The sequence below is a fragment of the Cebus imitator genome, unplaced genomic scaffold (assembly GCF_001604975.1).
Source record: "Cebus imitator isolate Cc_AM_T3 unplaced genomic scaffold, Cebus_imitator-1.0 Scaffold119, whole genome shotgun sequence".
Classification (NCBI taxonomy): domain Eukaryota; kingdom Metazoa; phylum Chordata; class Mammalia; order Primates; family Cebidae; genus Cebus; species Cebus imitator.
This window is the reverse complement of record NW_016107434.1, coordinates 3,062,385-3,078,881: the sequence shown is the minus strand read 5'-3', so window position 1 is coordinate 3,078,881 and position 16,497 is coordinate 3,062,385. Positions and strand designations below refer to the sequence as shown.

Sequence of the window (16,497 nt, the reverse complement as noted above, 5' to 3'; positions counted from 1 at the left end):
CTACTTATCCTGCAGAGTCTCTTCACGCTGGATTTTGCTGGTTATTCCCAATGCTGTGTTGAACGTATCTCAGTTCTACCACCTGTAAAATGGGGATAATACCAGAGCCATGAAGTCCACAGCATTATTGTTAGGATCATCTACTAACATGTATGTAGATCAGGTTGTTCTAGTAAACAAAGAAATTGTTCTTTATAGTGCTTTAAAAAGAAAACTTCATATGCCAATGCTTGCATACATGTTTGTTAAGATGCAGCCAAGTGAAATGTGTGAGCTCCTTGAGTCCAGCCTTCTTTATTGGTGTATAACAATGCCCAAGGGCTGGATGAACTACATAATCAAAATCAAACGCCAGCTTTTTACAGGCTTGGCCAAAATAGTACAACCTCAAACACCATTTTAAACTGCAAGAAATCTGAGCCGTTCATAGTCTTGCTTTTTATTGTTGACATTCACATTTCAATTTTTATGATCATTTCAAATTCACATTTTAAAAACCCAAAAAAACAGAAAAGCTCTTATCTAATTTAGCAGAAAGCAGGGCCATCAGTGTGAAGACAATACACTATCAACATACAGCTGCTTTTTATCCATAATTATCTATGTAAGAAACATGCTGCCATTTACAGGGGCTCTATTAACACATGCACATAAATCATGCTGAGGCCTAACAGGTAATGTGGGTTTTCATCCATCCAGCATCTTCTCTTTATTCTGGGTCCTTATCCTCATCTGAAAAATGGGGGACAGACTTCTTTGCAACAACATTATCCAGTCTCTGTCCTTGTAGATATGGATTGATACTCTGAAAAAAAACAAAAAACATGTGATTTGGTGTCATATGTGAACATCAGATATAGACATCTCAGAAAAGAAATGAACAAGAATTGTTTCTGGCCTATCGGGTTAACAACAATATACCACTGGTACCTACCAACTACCAATTATTCCAGTGTACTAATTAATATTTCAGTGGCCTATGGAACATTTTCTGACTGATAGATGTCTCTAATTGTGTTTTTCACACAACTATAGAGCTCTTTATCAGATGCAATGTGGTCTCTTAAAAAATTATTCTTGGGGTAAGCCAAATCTTTGTTAGTAGTCCTTGCCAGTAACATAGATACCAAGACCCATCAGAAAGATAAGTACTATTCTATGGCCCTCATTAGGTAGGAGAGGGAATCTAAAATGCATTAAATTATATTTTGCAATAAGAATGTTCTAAAGGAGAAGAGTAGGGCCAAGTGGGAATTAGCATCAGAAGATTGGTCGCAGATCATCCTGTTGCTGAGATTGATTCTTCCATGCCAATATTTTACTAAAGAGAATTCCTTAGAGGCTCGAGCAATCATTTCTACCTTCCTTCAGTCAAATTAAAAAACCAAAGAGAAAAAGGAAGCTTCCCGGAAGGCTCCTTTGTTTTTGACTCAAGACTCTGTACTCTGAAATGACTTTCATGTGCTGGTATTCTTAATGAGTAAAGATTTTTCCATTCCTTCTCTAATACATATCTATTTTTTGAGGTTTGGATTTGAACTAGTAACTGAAACTTTACAAAATAGTATTTAGCAAGCAGAAAAAAATTCAAAAGTTTTGGAAGATGTTTGTATATTGAAATTGCCTTCCAATAACGGAACAAAAATATAAGAAAGAAGCTGTAGTTACAAATGATCAGCAATCCCTGTTGCATGCTAGATTCCCATGTATGAATGGAGGTTGTTTACAGGTGGATTTCTCTTGTCTATGTCATGGCTTGCCATGACTCTTGAAGGGTGAGCAGACATTGTCCAAAAGAGAAGGAATGAAACTGGAGTTTAGCATTTACAAATGTTCTTTCACATTCTGACTGGTAAACGCATGAATCATGAAAGGTCCAACTCACTCTGCAAAGATGCATCCAAAGAAGGTGAGAATTTCAGACATCTGAAAAGTGACATGTCACAAGACAACACCTTGCTGGTAATTCATCTTAAAAATATTTAAAATGATAAAAGTTCCTTTTATCAATGACAGTGGTTTGGCCTACCCTAGGGAATCATATCAGAATCTTTGGGTAAGTGGAGCAAGTGTGTACTGAAAAAGTATATTCAGCATCAGAAACATTTTGTTTAGTAATATTTATTCCAAAAATTCGAATATGTTAAAGGAGGATACGAGATGTTCAAGTTGATCAAATATGGGATTAAAAGGTTCATAAGCTATTTAAATAAGATAAATAGTAGATCTAAAATATAACAAGATACAGCTTAAAAGTTTAAAAGTTAACAGTTATCTAAAGGTAGGTTGACCTTTTATTTGTGAAGCAATTAGGAATTCAACTGGATTTAGGTAAGTACATAAAGTTGAATAAAGCCACATGGGGTTTGGTCGCAACGCTGAGAAGAAACATTTCTCATGGGAGAAAGCCCTGCCCAGACCTAGAACATGCAAAGGTTGGAGGAGAGGGGAAAAATCAATGAGGAAGAAAAAAAAGGAATCAGGTGAACTTTTTTGATAAATATTTAACTGAGTATTAAATCCAGCACTTAGGAATAATAATGAGCCTTGATTTTTGTTTTTTGGTTTTTGAGACGGAGTCTCACTCCGTTGCCCAAGCTGGAGTCCAGCGGTGCAAACTCAGCTCACCACGACCTCCACCTCCTGGGTTCAAACGATTCTCCTCTCTCAGGAGCACACTACTATGCCTGGCTAATTTCTGTTTTTTCAGTAGAGATGGAATTTCATCATGTTGGCTGGGCTAGTCTAGAACTCCTGACCTCAGGTGATTCACCCGCCTTGGCTTCCCAAAGGGCTGGAATTACAGGCATGAGCCACCATGTGTAGCCGAGCCTTGGTTATAATTGTGCTCTGAAGAACTCAAGGCACTTCTATATTTATCTTCTCTCACTTGGGCAAGAGACTTGTAGGGTACACAGAGAACATTATTCCCATTTCACAACTGGAAGAACCACTGGGATTGGATCTTTGCTTTCAATGCCCTCTGGAAACTCACAGCAGATGCTGAGCTTCACTGGAGGAGGAGTTCACTGTCAAAAAAGAAAGCTTATAGTTTCTTTATATTGATTCATGCACTTGGGGTTGAGGGGCATGTTAAGGTCTTCAATCAAGATGGGAACAGTATCTGAGACCGATGTTGGGCAGGGGCCAAGTTGCTTCCTTATTAATCCATGGTTTATCAGGCCATGGTTTATGGCATGAGAATGGGTCTTTGTAGATGCCTAAGAGTAGGAAGAATTTGATATCTCTAGGTCAAAGTGACCCTTCTTTTCGTAAATTCTAAGCCTTTCCTATGTGGAGGAAATTGTGACTAAAATCCTTTATAACACGTGCCTTAGCCAGCATTCTGAGTTTTGGTAATCACTAGTCTCATGGAAAAATGACCTAAATCATGACCCATGGTCATTCACTGAGTTAGGGCAGAAGGAATGGTGGGCCAGGAAGTAGAGACAATTAAAGCTTCAGGTTAAGTTATTCATTCTGGGTCAGTCATTGATCTTATCTGGAAATGCTCTTGTTGCACTGTAGGGAGATATTCAAGCCATGTTACTGGTAAATTATGTGTATTTTGAGCTCCTAGAATAGAATTCTTGATGTTCTCTCAAGACCACATTGTCCCCTTTGGACCCTTTCTGTCACCGTCTGCTATTGGAAGCTGTCATCACCAAGAAAAAACCCTTAATAACTCCGTTAACTCTCCTCAAAAAAGATTTGTTTCCAGAGGTAAAAATGTTGTACTTCTTGCACAGAAAATAGCTGTAGGTCCTCGGTGTTTTGTCAGGCAGCACAGCGGCTTGAACCTTCTGTTGTGGGAGCCCGGGGACTGACGCTGAGGCCAGAAAATCCACACCTCTTGAAGCTATCTCTAAGTGAATTTGGCAAAACCCATCAGAATGGCCACAATTACCACTTCCCAGATTCCCACATTTTGTGAGGTTCCAGGCACTTGCTCTTCTGAATAAATAGTCAGTGGCTTTGAGTACATGGTTAGGTTTGTACATTTTAACTAAAATGGTCACTATCTCATAGCACTTTACCATGTAATAGCAGGGTGATTTCCCCCCCTTTCACCTGATCAGAAAAAAGAGGCAGGTGGCCAGGCCCTTTTGCCTAGCAAGGTACCAGTGGATTAGCAGAATGGACTTTGATCACTTATTAAATCTTGATGTTATAAAATACACTGGAAACCCAAAGCAAATGTGATATTGGGTTTTACATGAGGCAACATTGTCTATGAAGTAGCTAAATGTGGAGTACCTAGACCAAGTTCTTACCTTGGGCAGTCCTGGGATCGCTTAAAACTAAGCCTGTAGTAAATTTAACAGATAGCGAACACATATTATAGATATAGCAGATCTTACATCAGTCAGGCTAGGCCAAGAAAAAAGATATATAGGAGAAATAAGGTTTGCTCATCTCTTCTTTTACTCTCAAATTCCTTCAAAACTATTTCCTGGAGCATGCAGCTCAGCACTTCCCTGTTTCTGTCCTGTGTTTTTATAGAACTGATACAGATGTGTGATTAGTTTTCCCCAAGGGCCTACGGACCCTAGGAGGGCAGACAGACCCTCATGTCTCCCCAGATATCTACCACACTGATGGGGGAAGCAATACACCTTTCCTGAAGGAAATGGAGGTGATGGAATCACCACACACTGGGAGTTCCACTAAAAACCATCAGCTAAAGCTTGGGAGAGCCATTGCAGAAAGCAAGGGCAGACTTTCTGGGCGTGGCCCTCATCACAGAGACCAGTGTTTCTCAGGACTGCACAAGGGAGGATTCTGACTCCCCAGCAAGTGAGGGTTCCAGCCTGTTTGCTTCCCCACTCAGAAAACTCCAAGCATCCCAGCAACAGCCCAGCCAGCCGCGTGTTACCCTTCGCTTTCGTCTCTCTCCTCCCTTCATCTTCTCGTAAAGGAGTTTCTTGTTCTAGAATGGGGAGAAAAGAAAACAAATGCAGAAGTATGGATCAAATTTGGTGAATGTCTGTTTTAAAAGCAATACTTGGTGTGTCCCCCGGATATTTGCATACACATATTTTGGAAACAAAACTAGATGAAAGGAATGTCGTGTCAGAAAGATAGACCACAAGAGAAAAGCTGGTAGTGGTTCAGCTTTTAATAAAGTCCTCTGCAATGCCCTGAGGCACACCAATGTCATCAACAATCATGTAAACAGGGAAAAACGGCATTTTAAAACACAAGGGGCGCTGGAAACCCATCTCCTCACTTTGAACAGCCTTTGTTTAAAACAAATAATTTTATCTCATTTATTTTTGTCTCTAACTCCCTTTTTATAAACTGTACACATAAACTGCTCTCTAGAGTAGTGTCTGACTATTAACAACAATCCCCTGTATAAATAAACGAGACATTCTGACTTCTGCAACCATTTCGTCTGTGGTGTAAGTCAGTGCCCCCAGTCAAGACAATTGGAAAACCATTTGGTCTATAACATTTTTAATAGAGTGAACCTTTTAAAAACTGCCAAAAAACTTCTTGGCAGAAAGGAAAGTTATGCTGTGTCGGGGGGAGGGCTCTGTTACCACAGTTTGTATAAGTGTTTCCACATATTGCTGTATTTCAAACACATAGTGGGCTTAAATGAGCTCTAGAATATCAGACACATGCTCAACAGATTTCCCTTTTATTGAGATTATAAAAGACAGAACACTTAACCTGAAGGCAGAAAGGGAGAAGGGGATTTGGGGGAGCTTTACTTGTGTTGTTTTATTTATTTGATTTTTTTATCTGGAGGAAAATAATGTATAAAAGAGGTGATTCATTTTGTTCTAAATAAAATATCCTGACATTGATTTAAGAAAAAAATAAAAAAAGACAATGACAGAGTTCTGATAAGGAACAAGTTTATACAACATGCATCCTCTGAGCTGTCCACTTATCCAGATTTATTTTCAGTGGTAGATTTGGAATTGAAAATGACAAATGCCAAGAATGAGCTTCATCATTTTTCATGTTCATTAAAATCCACCCCACCTGCAATTTACAATGCTTATCTCTTGCCCAACCTCAACTATGCAGGGAGGCGGTACCAGGAGTGAAGAAGCTTCTACTGCCAAAAAACGCCAGTACTGGCTACAACCTCTATCTACTGCTCACTTCGGGGAATGAATCAATTTAATATCAGAAGGGAGAAAAGGCAGACTTGCAGATCGTTTCCTTGAGGAATGAGGATATTGCTGCGAGGCACATTCTCTTCAGTCTGTGGTTGCCTTTCTGTGGTTGTAAAAACTCCTGAGGCAAAGAATGTCGGAAGAGCTGGTGTTAGAGCTGGGAAGGCAGGGAAGGGTTGAGGACAATGGCTTCTTCATGTGCACCATCGTTTTCAGCTGTCTGAGCTAAACGGAGTGCAGAAGAAGCTGAGAGCCAGTACCACGGGGTGAGACTGTCAACCAGCCCTGGCAGAGGTCCCCTGTGCCATCAGTTGGGTAAAGGCAGCATCAGTTAATTCTCCATTAGAAGATCTTGGGGCAGATCATACCCATAAAAGTCTTCATTCAAAAAGAAATGCAAAAGGTCTGGCTAATCTTCCTTCCAAAGACAGTCCCCATATCTCCTTAAGAGCTAGGGTTAGGATTAGCAGGATAGTGATTCCCTATCCATGCATGAATGTGTCTGAGACATTCCTAATTAGCCCTGTTATTGTATGGACTTGAAGGCAGAGATTGGCTGGTATGGCATGGGTAAGAGAAGCATACAAATTGAGAGAAAGGAAATCAGTTATCTCTCCTCACATCCATTCCTTGTTGATTCTCTGGGGAGTGGTGAGCCTGTTTCCCATGTGAGTAGCAGGTTCAAGTTCATTAAAAGGGCTTTCCATGGTGCCATCAAGATTTTGGACAACTGTCCAGATCTTGGTTTCAAATTACACTCCTAAATGGAACCAGGGGGCTTCCTGGAGAAATATCTGATTCTAGTGCTAGGAAGGAAAGGATAAGAATTGATGAAGATAGAATATCTAATTAGGTCAGAAAGTAAAGAAGTACTCAAAAAAAATGATGGGGACTTGTCAAAAGGAAAGAAAAGGCAGCTTGAGGAGATTCCCACTGGCCAAACTGAGGACAGTTTGAACATCAAAACACATAATAATGTCCATTATGGAATTCATGAATCCATACTTATAGTTTATAAATAAACAGACTTATGAATAAATAAACAGAGAAGCAGGGGAGACTCTTGCTTAGAATAGAATGTCAACTACTAAATGCAGAAAGAACAGTGGAGAAAGAAAATAATCATTTTGCAACTATCACCATTATCATTGAATCTGGTAAGCATCATCAATGGATGCTGTATTTGTTGGTTAAAAGTTCAACAGGGAGCAGAATATTTACACAGCCCCAAAGTGTCTTCTCAGATTATTAATTTCCAAGGGAATTTTACACCAGAGAAACCTAGAGGGCACCACTTTAACTAAGTGAACAAAGTTAACACAACCAGTCATGAGACAAACTGACATCATGTGCTTCTTGATGTAAAATACTAAGCAGGACATATCGAAAAAGGCATAACTCAGGTCTAATCACATGGAAACCTGAGTCAAATCCACACTGAAGAACATTTGACTCAATAAACATGTTAAGGTCAGGAAAGAGAAAAAGGTCAGGAAGGGGCCTGTAGGCCCTCATATCTCTGTGGCTCAGGCTCTGGCTGTGATCAGCTGCTCATGAAAAGGTATGAAAGCATTTGGAAAGGAGAAACATTTGCTTTTTGAGACAACTTTTTCTTAAGCGAATATCACTCAGCAGTTAATGTGTAAAGGAGGAGTGGGTTGCTGGCATGTACAGTAGCCAGCCAGTGTGGTCACCACTGCTGTAGTCACACACATTGTCTGGAAAGCAGCCAGCCCTCGACAGGACTCAATAGGACTACCACACAGGACACGTTAGGAGCAATGAGCCATGAAAAGATGGGGAACGGATTCAGCCTGTAAAGTACTCTTGAGTCAGACGATGGGTTCAAATTCCAGCTGTGTGTGCTGAGCAGGCTCCTCAGCTCCCCAAGCCTGAATTTTCTCATCCGGAAAGTAAGAATGACAAGGAAGTGCAGACTGAATGAGATTACTATTTAGAAAGGTGTCTGGCATCTAGTATGTGCTCAATAAATATTACTCTTTACTACTGTATTATAGTATTGTGTACTATGTAATACAATTACTACTATTATTCAACTTTGCATTCTCATTCCCATGCCTGGAAGGCATATGATGTGCCCTCAATAAATGTGTCTTGGTGCATTAACAAAGAGAGAGAAATGCAGGAAACAAGACAGACACTGAAATGTGTAATATGTGAATCATTGTTAAAGATGCAGCTCAGGTCCAGCTATTGTCAAAAACAAGGAGGCGTTATCAGCAGATAAGGAAGCAGGGTCTTAATGCTGTTCTGTCGTGAAAGATGATGTTTCTGTTAACTTGAAGGATGGTTGGGCTGAAGACCAGCTTGAGATTGTTATTCCATATAAGCACTGAGGAAGGTCTGAGGGTCACCAGTTTAGAAAAGCAAGACATACTCAATTCACAATTCCATGTGAAAACCAAGGAAATCATGTTTTACTGGTAGGGGGTAATGAGAAAATAAACAAGGAAACCCAAGTTTAAGCAAACACATAAATGCAGATGACAAAAGGTGTCTAAACATGGTTCGTGGTCATTGATCTCTAATATTTTCCTTTCACATTTGGTCCTAGATTCTAGTCTTAGTTCTAATATAGACAAAGAGTAGGAAAGACTGAGAGAAACTAAAGTCAGTGTTTCGAGAAGGAAGCACAGAGAATGAAGGACAGTGGTTGGCCTCATACTGGAGCACTGGAAGTGAGTGGAATTTGGTGAGAGAAATCTGTGAAGGTTTTCAAAAAGAGATGAAGAAAGCGGAAAAGAGATGTTTCCATCCCTCCTACCTTGTCACACCACCAGCTGGGCTTCTTGCCTTCACTCACACCTTTACTCAGTCTCCCTCCTTTCTTTCTCTCATTTCTAGCCTACCAGTTAGGCTGAAGACCGTCCCACCTGAGACTTCAGCGCTGCTCTCCTTAGTGCCTTTGACTTCCTCAATGGCTACTATCCCAATCAGCCACACCAGTCCTCAGTCCTGGATCATACGCTACCCTTGTCTTCCATCTTCCCTAATAATGGCCCCTGGCCCTCAGAATACAGCCAAAACATGAAGCGGAATGGTGCTAAGTTGGGTTCATTTCACTTTCATGCAATTCATCTCAACCATGGGACTGTAAACTCTCTGAACTGTATCATATCCTGAGTCCTGTATACTGAGCATCTAGCATAGTGCCTAGAACACAGCGGGCTCAATCTGTTCTTTTTGTGTCTTTTTAGACCTGCCTTTTACTTCTGTTTGGGAATGCTTTGCTCACCTGTTATGGATCCCTTCCCAGTACTCCTCAGTAATCTACTCTTTCCCTCACTCTCTCTTCTCTTTTTTACCTCCTTCCTCCCTCTATTCCTCTCTTCTTTCTATCTAAAGTGCACTCATAGAAAAAGCTCATGCTCTCCATTTCATATGGAGATGAAACCTGATGTATCTCCTTTCCTCTTTGTGCTACATTTATTCCATATACTAATTCTTGTTAGTTTTTCCCCCTTTAAAATGTCTTGGATTCTCACCTTTCTTCACTGTGTTCACAGTCATCATAACTGAAATTACTCCCCATACTGTCTTCCTGGCTCAGATTAGTCTCCTCTCCTTCTACTTCATCCTTTAATGTGCCACCAAAATAACTTCTTTTATAGAAGGCTTTTATTATTTCAGTCTCTTATTCGAGAACCTATAGATGATTTTCTATTTAACTCAACATGTTTAAGCTCTACTAATAGGCTTACAAGTGGCTCCACAAACCAATTCTTGCAAACAGAACTGTTTATGAAAAAGAAGGAAAATGGAATAATGCAAACTGGAAGAAGCAAAATTAACCTAGAACTATTGTTGCTTTGTTGTTTCAAGACAGGAAATGTGTATATGTTGAAGGCAGAGGGAACTGCCAATGCAATGTTAAAGCAAGATGCTGAAAAAAATAAAAGTGGTCATTAATGAAGGGATACATCTTTGTCTAAAACAATGTAGAAGAAAGGGAGGGAGTTTAGTTTTGAAATTTCTGTATTCCCAGTGAAGTAGGACACAAGGCCATCTGTCAATAATGAGCTGAGAAGAGATGAGGGCTGAGGGAGTTGGAATATTTGCTCATTCACTCTTTCATTCATTCCACAGACATATTGGCCACCTACTGTTTCATGTGAATGAACACTCCTAGGTATTTCCCACTTTTCTCACATGGCTTCAGCATCTGCTTATATAAGCCCAACCATAGAACACAGACATATCCCCCTTCAGTTCTGATCTTGTGTGGCTCATTGTTCTAGTCTGCTGGGATCTTGTTGAATCCCAACTCTGTCATCTGATGGTATCCCTTCCAACTTCATGTCGTCCTCTGGGAATCTGATAAGTACATGTTCTATATTTTTATTACAAACATTGATAAAAATGTGGAGAGGGGTAGTGCTCAGACACACAGAATACCCTGAGAAATTTCCCTCCCTATCTACATGGACTGTTTAACAAGTCCTCTTTGGTGATATTCTATTGCCTAGGCTGTATCTCGCCACTTCTTCCAATAGGGGAACATAACGATCTTGTCAAATACTTTGCAACAGTCCAAATGCACCATGCCCACTTCATTTCCCTCATCAAGCTGGCAAATAAATGAATAATGCTGGCAAACGGAAGAAAATAATTAGATTGGCAAGACTTGCTTTTAGCACATCAATGCCAAATGGTCGTGATTTCTCTTTCCAAGTGCTTATAAACAGCTCCCTTAAACTGACAGCTATACGCACTTACCTGGGACTGACAGCAATCTCACTGCTAAACATCTTGGATTTTTTTTCTCTTTCCATGAAGCAGAATTACATATGTCTGTTTCTAAGCTCTGGCCTCCTTTTCCCCTTGATTCTGCAGAGATTACCTCCCTTAGTTTAGAGATCAAGTTTGCAAGGTTTCTGATCACTTAAAAAAAATCATATCCTTTGATAAAACCCTATAAGAGGTGCAGGAAACACTGGGAAATTTAGGATGTGTATGACACAGGCTGTGAAGTACACCAGAGTAGAAGCCTCTGGAGACTACGGCCAGTGTTAGGTTGCAGTCTGTTTGGATGGATTTGGTATACTGCTGCCTGAGTGTATTGGTATACTGACACATGAGTGTGGTCTTGAATAGTAATGACTTGAAGCTTTCACAACCAGAGATTTCTGAAAAATGAGCTTCTAAATAATTTGTCTTCTCTCCTTCTGCCCATATTGCTCATCCCTGCCATCAGCACCTTCAGAGTACCAAAGTGCAAAATGTACTGACAATTGAGATAGGGCTTACCCACTTGCCCAAGCCTGGATAGTCATGTTCCGGATCAAACAGATGCTGGTGCAACTGGAACTCTCGACTGAACTCGGCGGTGTCGGGGGTGTTTTCTAGACATCCATCATCTACTGCAAACAGCCAAAGATTTTTTGAGGAACAGCCAATACATTTATTATTATTCTCAGAGTTAATTTATCAAAAACAACTAGACATCCAAAGGTCAGAATCTGTTCACATCAGTAGTAACTTGGAACACTACAAGCCACCTTCCCTCTAGGATCCAGTTAGATAGGACTGCTCATCTCAAACCCCACTCCTGTACAGAGGCTCACTGGCTGTTCACCAAACCCACTTCCCTTTCCTCCTTAGCACACAGCTAGAGTAATTTCCCAGCCTTGCTTTGCAATCACATGGAGTCATTTGCCTCAGTTGAGGCCAATAGAATGTAAGCACAAGTGATGTATTCCATTCCCAGGCCTGGAAGTGAAATACATCATTTAAAAGCATAAAAACCTCTCATACCATGTTCTACTTCTCCTCATTCCTCATCCCCATCTGCTGGTCAACTTGTTACATGCCGCCAGGACAACTGTGGGTGTCAGGTGTAAAGACGGCAGTCTGCGGTGCTGAACCGTCCACCCAACACAGCCTCACCCACCTCTGGCAGGACTTCTCATGGGTGAAAAATAAACTTCTATTGCGCTGAGCCATAAAATTTTTTTTATCTGTTACAACAGCAAGTGTTTCCATAAGTAACATACTTCTATTGCACATGACCCGCTTTGTTTTCTCTTGAGCAAGCACTTTAGAAACTACTTTGGCTTCTTGGAGAAAGTACATTACACAACAACATCAATCTCCACACAGTACTTGATGTTGTGTTTTACTGTGATAATGGCTTAAGCTTTGGGGTCAGATAAGAGCAGAGCTCAAGGATCAAATCCCAGCTCCTAAGATATAGATAGGTTTAATTCCTTTGGAAAGTTAACTTGGTCTCTCCAAGTTCACGTATGTATTTGTGAGATGCAAATAATTAAATATTTAGCTACAGGATTGCCCTGAGGAAGAGAGATGATTACATTTACAGCACCCAGCACGTAATAGGTTTGCAATATGTTTTAGTTCCCTTCCCATCATCTCCCTTTAACTGATGGTTTATACTATGACTGCCCTTTGAAATCAAGCATGTCTTCCATTCAAGCCAAAGAAAGACGGCTATCCCTCTTGGATGCTGTTTTTATCTAAATTCTATCATTACTAGGCATGATGTTCTAAAAGTGAGTCATTTTCCCCATGTCTAATGTATTTTAGACAACAGCGATAAGAAGGGGGACAGAGGAGGGATTGTGAATTTTGTGCAGTGTTAGCGGGAAGAGGGAGGGTCTCATTTAAAAGACATAGTGAGACATCAAAATCAATGCTGAAAGGGGGACTATTTACAATTAGCCAGGCTGTGTAGCTCTTGACGCTGCTCTGAAGCCTCCCAGCAGCTTTCCGCATGCAGTCTCTCAGCTCTGAGTAGCATGCAGCTAACGTGGAAGTCATCAGCATTCTGTAGAATCCCTAATGTGGTTCTCCACTCTTCAGTGAGTTATTTATCTAACTTTTACAATATATAGCAATTAACAGGTAGGAAAATATACCAATTCAAGAGAGTTCAGGCAATCTGCATATGGTGCCTTTATAACCTTTCATAATTGTGTCTGCTGTACCTCCGAGGGGGCCCTGACTGAGGTACAGAGAAAGCCTGCCCTGGGAACTGAAGGTGACTCTGAGGCTGAAAATGTGCCCTAGCATTCACATCCTGTCTCTGAAGAGCAGATGGACTCTGAGCTCTGCTGCTGGATCCAGGGTGAGTGGGCCACAATTCAGAGGAGAGCACGGCACGAAAGGAGAAGTCAAGGTTTTATTCTTGGATCGTTCAACTGTGCTGTGCGGTGTCGTGATTCAAGCAATTCCTCACAAATAACGGCTAAATTTAGCAAGTGATTTCATTCTGGAATGCAGATTGTGGTAGAACAAAGAATGAGGAAAATGTTAGTTTAATGGAAGGAGGGCAAAGGAAATGGCAGACAATCTGTGACAAGAAAGTGTCTGGATTCGGGATTTTGTCCCGTTCTACCGTGCCGGCTTGACTGCTGTCTCTCAGAGCTTGATTCCATAGGTCTGTATGATTTTATATTTTTATTATTGTTGTTTTCAGATAACATAGAACTACACTGTGTGCTCTTTAAAGGCATTGCTATGTCTTCCTTCCAGAGATGACGAGATTAAGGCTCAGGAAAGTGAAAGTGGCATCCTTCAGTCAACAGCAGAGCTCCGATCTCCATTCTCCTCTAACATTCTCCAACTTCAGTGTGCACTACAACCATGACAAGGATTAGTTACAACAGATTTCTGGGTCCCACCCCAGAATTTCTGATTCAATAGGTTAAATCAGAGAGGAGGGCCTAAGAAGTTGCATTTTTAGCAAGTTTCCAGGTGCTGCTGCTGCTGGTGGTAGTGCTGGAATCACACTTTAAGAACGACTGCATGTAACACATTCAATGGATTTAACAATGGAGACTGTTACTCCCTAAACTCTGATGTGGTCTTTCTTCCTACCCAACCAAAACCCTACAAGCAGGTAAAAGGTGGCTGACATGATTAGAGCCAGGCAGTGATTCAGGTTTTCCTGCCTTCCTGGCCCAGCAGCCACACATTGGCTTGGTCACATCCAACTATGTTGGTTATTTCACCTCAAGATGGAAGCTTTGTGCCCCATGGAAAACAGAGGCCTCACCCTAAATGAAAGGAGGGGCATCTTTTTAAAGACAGTCTCTTTCAGAGAGAGGCTGCATTGTGTTTAAGAAAAGCTGAGGTCAGACCAGTTCTGGGTATCATAAGAAAAAAATGTCTGGGCGTGGTAGCTCACACCCATAATCCCAGCACTTTGGAAGGCCAGGGTAGGAGGATCATTTGAGCTCTAGAGTTTGAGCCCAGCCTGGGCAATATAACGAGACCCCATCTCTACAAAAAATTTAAAAATTAGCTGGGCATGGTGGTGCACACCTGTTATCCCAGCTACTTTGGAGGCTGAGAGAGAAAATTACTACAGCTGTGCCACTGCACTCCCACCTGGGCAGCAGAGTGAGACCCTATTCCAACCAAAAAAAGAAAAAAAGCTCAGTAGTCAATATTATCACAATTTTCAGAGAAAGGCAATATGTCCCGGTGGTTGAGTACACAGCCCTTAATCAGGTAGACTTGGGTTTGAGTCTTGGTTCAGCTACTTGTTATCTGGATAACCTTGTGCAAGTTACACTCTAAGCTTCTGTGTTCTTAATGTAAAGTAGAAATAATATTATATTGGTACAAAACTAATTGCGGTTTTTCCCATTGAAAGCAATGGCAAAAACTGCAGTTATTTTTGCACTAACCTAATAAATACCAACTGTTATTATTAGGCTTGCAGAAAGACTACTCTGGTGCTAGAAGCTAACCCAAGCCCAAGGTAAGAGGTGCATTATTTACTAGAGGCAGCAAAGCTAATTATAATCAGGATGACACTTAAAGAGTCCTTACTCTATGCTAGGTGCTGTGCTAGAATGCTTTACATGGATAATTGTATTTACTTCCCACAATGTCCTCCATTTTGCAAATACAGTAAGGAAATTGAGGTAGAAAGTGGTTAATTAACTTGTTTAAGGCCACACAGGTTGACCTGGAGTTTGAACTCAGGTAGTTAGAGTCTAGAGCCGCTATGCCGAACCACCAAAGCCAGCTGCTCAAAGACCAATGTGAGGGAAGCCCATGCTCTAGAGCTTGATTCCACAGGTCTGTATAAGTTTATGTTTTTACTGTTTTTGTTTTCAGATAAGCTAGAACTACACTGTGTGCTCTTTTAAGGCACTGACTATGTCCCCCTTCCATTGATGAAGAGATTAAGGCTCAGGAAAGTGAAAGTGGCATGCTGCAGTCAATGTGCTCTTTGGCATTAGCGGGTAGGATAGTGGGCAGAAAGTGAACAACATGGAAAATTTCAACCTTCTTCCTTAACCAACTTCTTCCTGAGCCCCTTCTCTCTCATGCCACCTCCTGACCCCCAAATAAACAGGATTTTAGGAAAGATGCTAACTTGGTGTTGATGCGTGACACTGTTAGAACATTGACTGTCACAAGGAGTGAGGAAAACAAACAGGCACGGATAATCCACAAACTCACCGGCTCCAAAGACATTAAAAATCAGCAGAAGCTTTCTCATGGAAAAGGAGAAAAATATGTTCCCCTTTTCATTAAAAGAGGAGCAAGTGCTAAAAAGTGCATCAATTCCAAAACAAGGGGAGACACAGATAGTAGGTAAAGCCTAGGCACTGGAAATCCTGTGTGGGTGTCTCTGAACACCAGAACTCACACAAAAATTCTAGAATAAGTTTCCCCTTCCCATCTGCTTACAAATACGCATGGGCCCATCAGAATGGAAATACAGTTGCTGGTAATATTTGTAGCTGATGTTAGAATTTCTAATTTCCTTCCAAAGCCCTACTTTCCATGAGAACCCAAGGGCATGTCTGTTACCTGTTTTTCCAACAGGACAGGGATTTGGAGGGTCTGGGTACCCCTGATCCTCACTAAAGTCCTGAGGAATGTTGTCTCCAGTCAACTCTGCCACGATGTTGGGGATGTTGCCGAAAGGACCCAGATGCTGAAGCCCTTCATGAGCTCCACCTGTGAGGGAATCAGAAGTAGTTCACTGCAGTGCAATTAAATTAATTTCAACTAATATTTATTCAGGTATATCACACAGGAAAAGCCCTGTGCCTTCTGCTGTGGGGAGAGAAAAATAAATCAAACGGTTCTTGCCCTCTAGGGATTTTGACATTTAGTTGCAGAAACAGACATGCACTGTACATATATTATTTCCATGCAAGGCAAATTGTATGTCATCCTGTAAAAGAAAGGTTAATACAGCATTACGAGAACATGGGAAAGGGGCTGGGAGTGGTGGCTCATGCCTGTAATTGCAGCACTTTGGGAGGCTGAGGCAGGCAGATCACCTGACATCAGGAGTGCAAGAGCAGTCTAGCCAAGATAACAAAACCCCGTCTCTACTAAAAAAAAAAGTATATAT

At 41.1% G+C, this 16,497-nt stretch overlaps 1 protein-coding gene across 3 annotated transcripts in view; it reads right to left on the bottom strand.

Moving 5' to 3' along the window:
* Window positions 1–227: 227 nt before the first annotated feature.
* LOC108311892 (neuroendocrine protein 7B2) overlaps window positions 228–16,497 on the bottom strand; it is a 51,986-nt gene continuing 35,716 nt past the window's right edge. For 2 of the 3 annotated variants that reach the window (XM_037742373.1, XM_017539531.1), the window contains exons 3-5: window positions 15,945–16,094; window positions 11,403–11,515; window positions 4,337–4,930 (exon numbers count right to left, since the gene is read on the bottom strand). In XM_037742373.1, the coding sequence (XP_037598301.1) occupies window positions 4,760–4,930; window positions 11,403–11,515; window positions 15,945–16,094 (434 nt within the window). In that variant the 3' untranslated portion in view covers window positions 4,337–4,759. Of the gene's footprint in view, window positions 806–4,336; window positions 4,931–11,402; window positions 11,516–15,944; window positions 16,095–16,497 lie in introns of those variants that run through there. The other variant, XM_017539532.2, reaches the window with a different exon arrangement.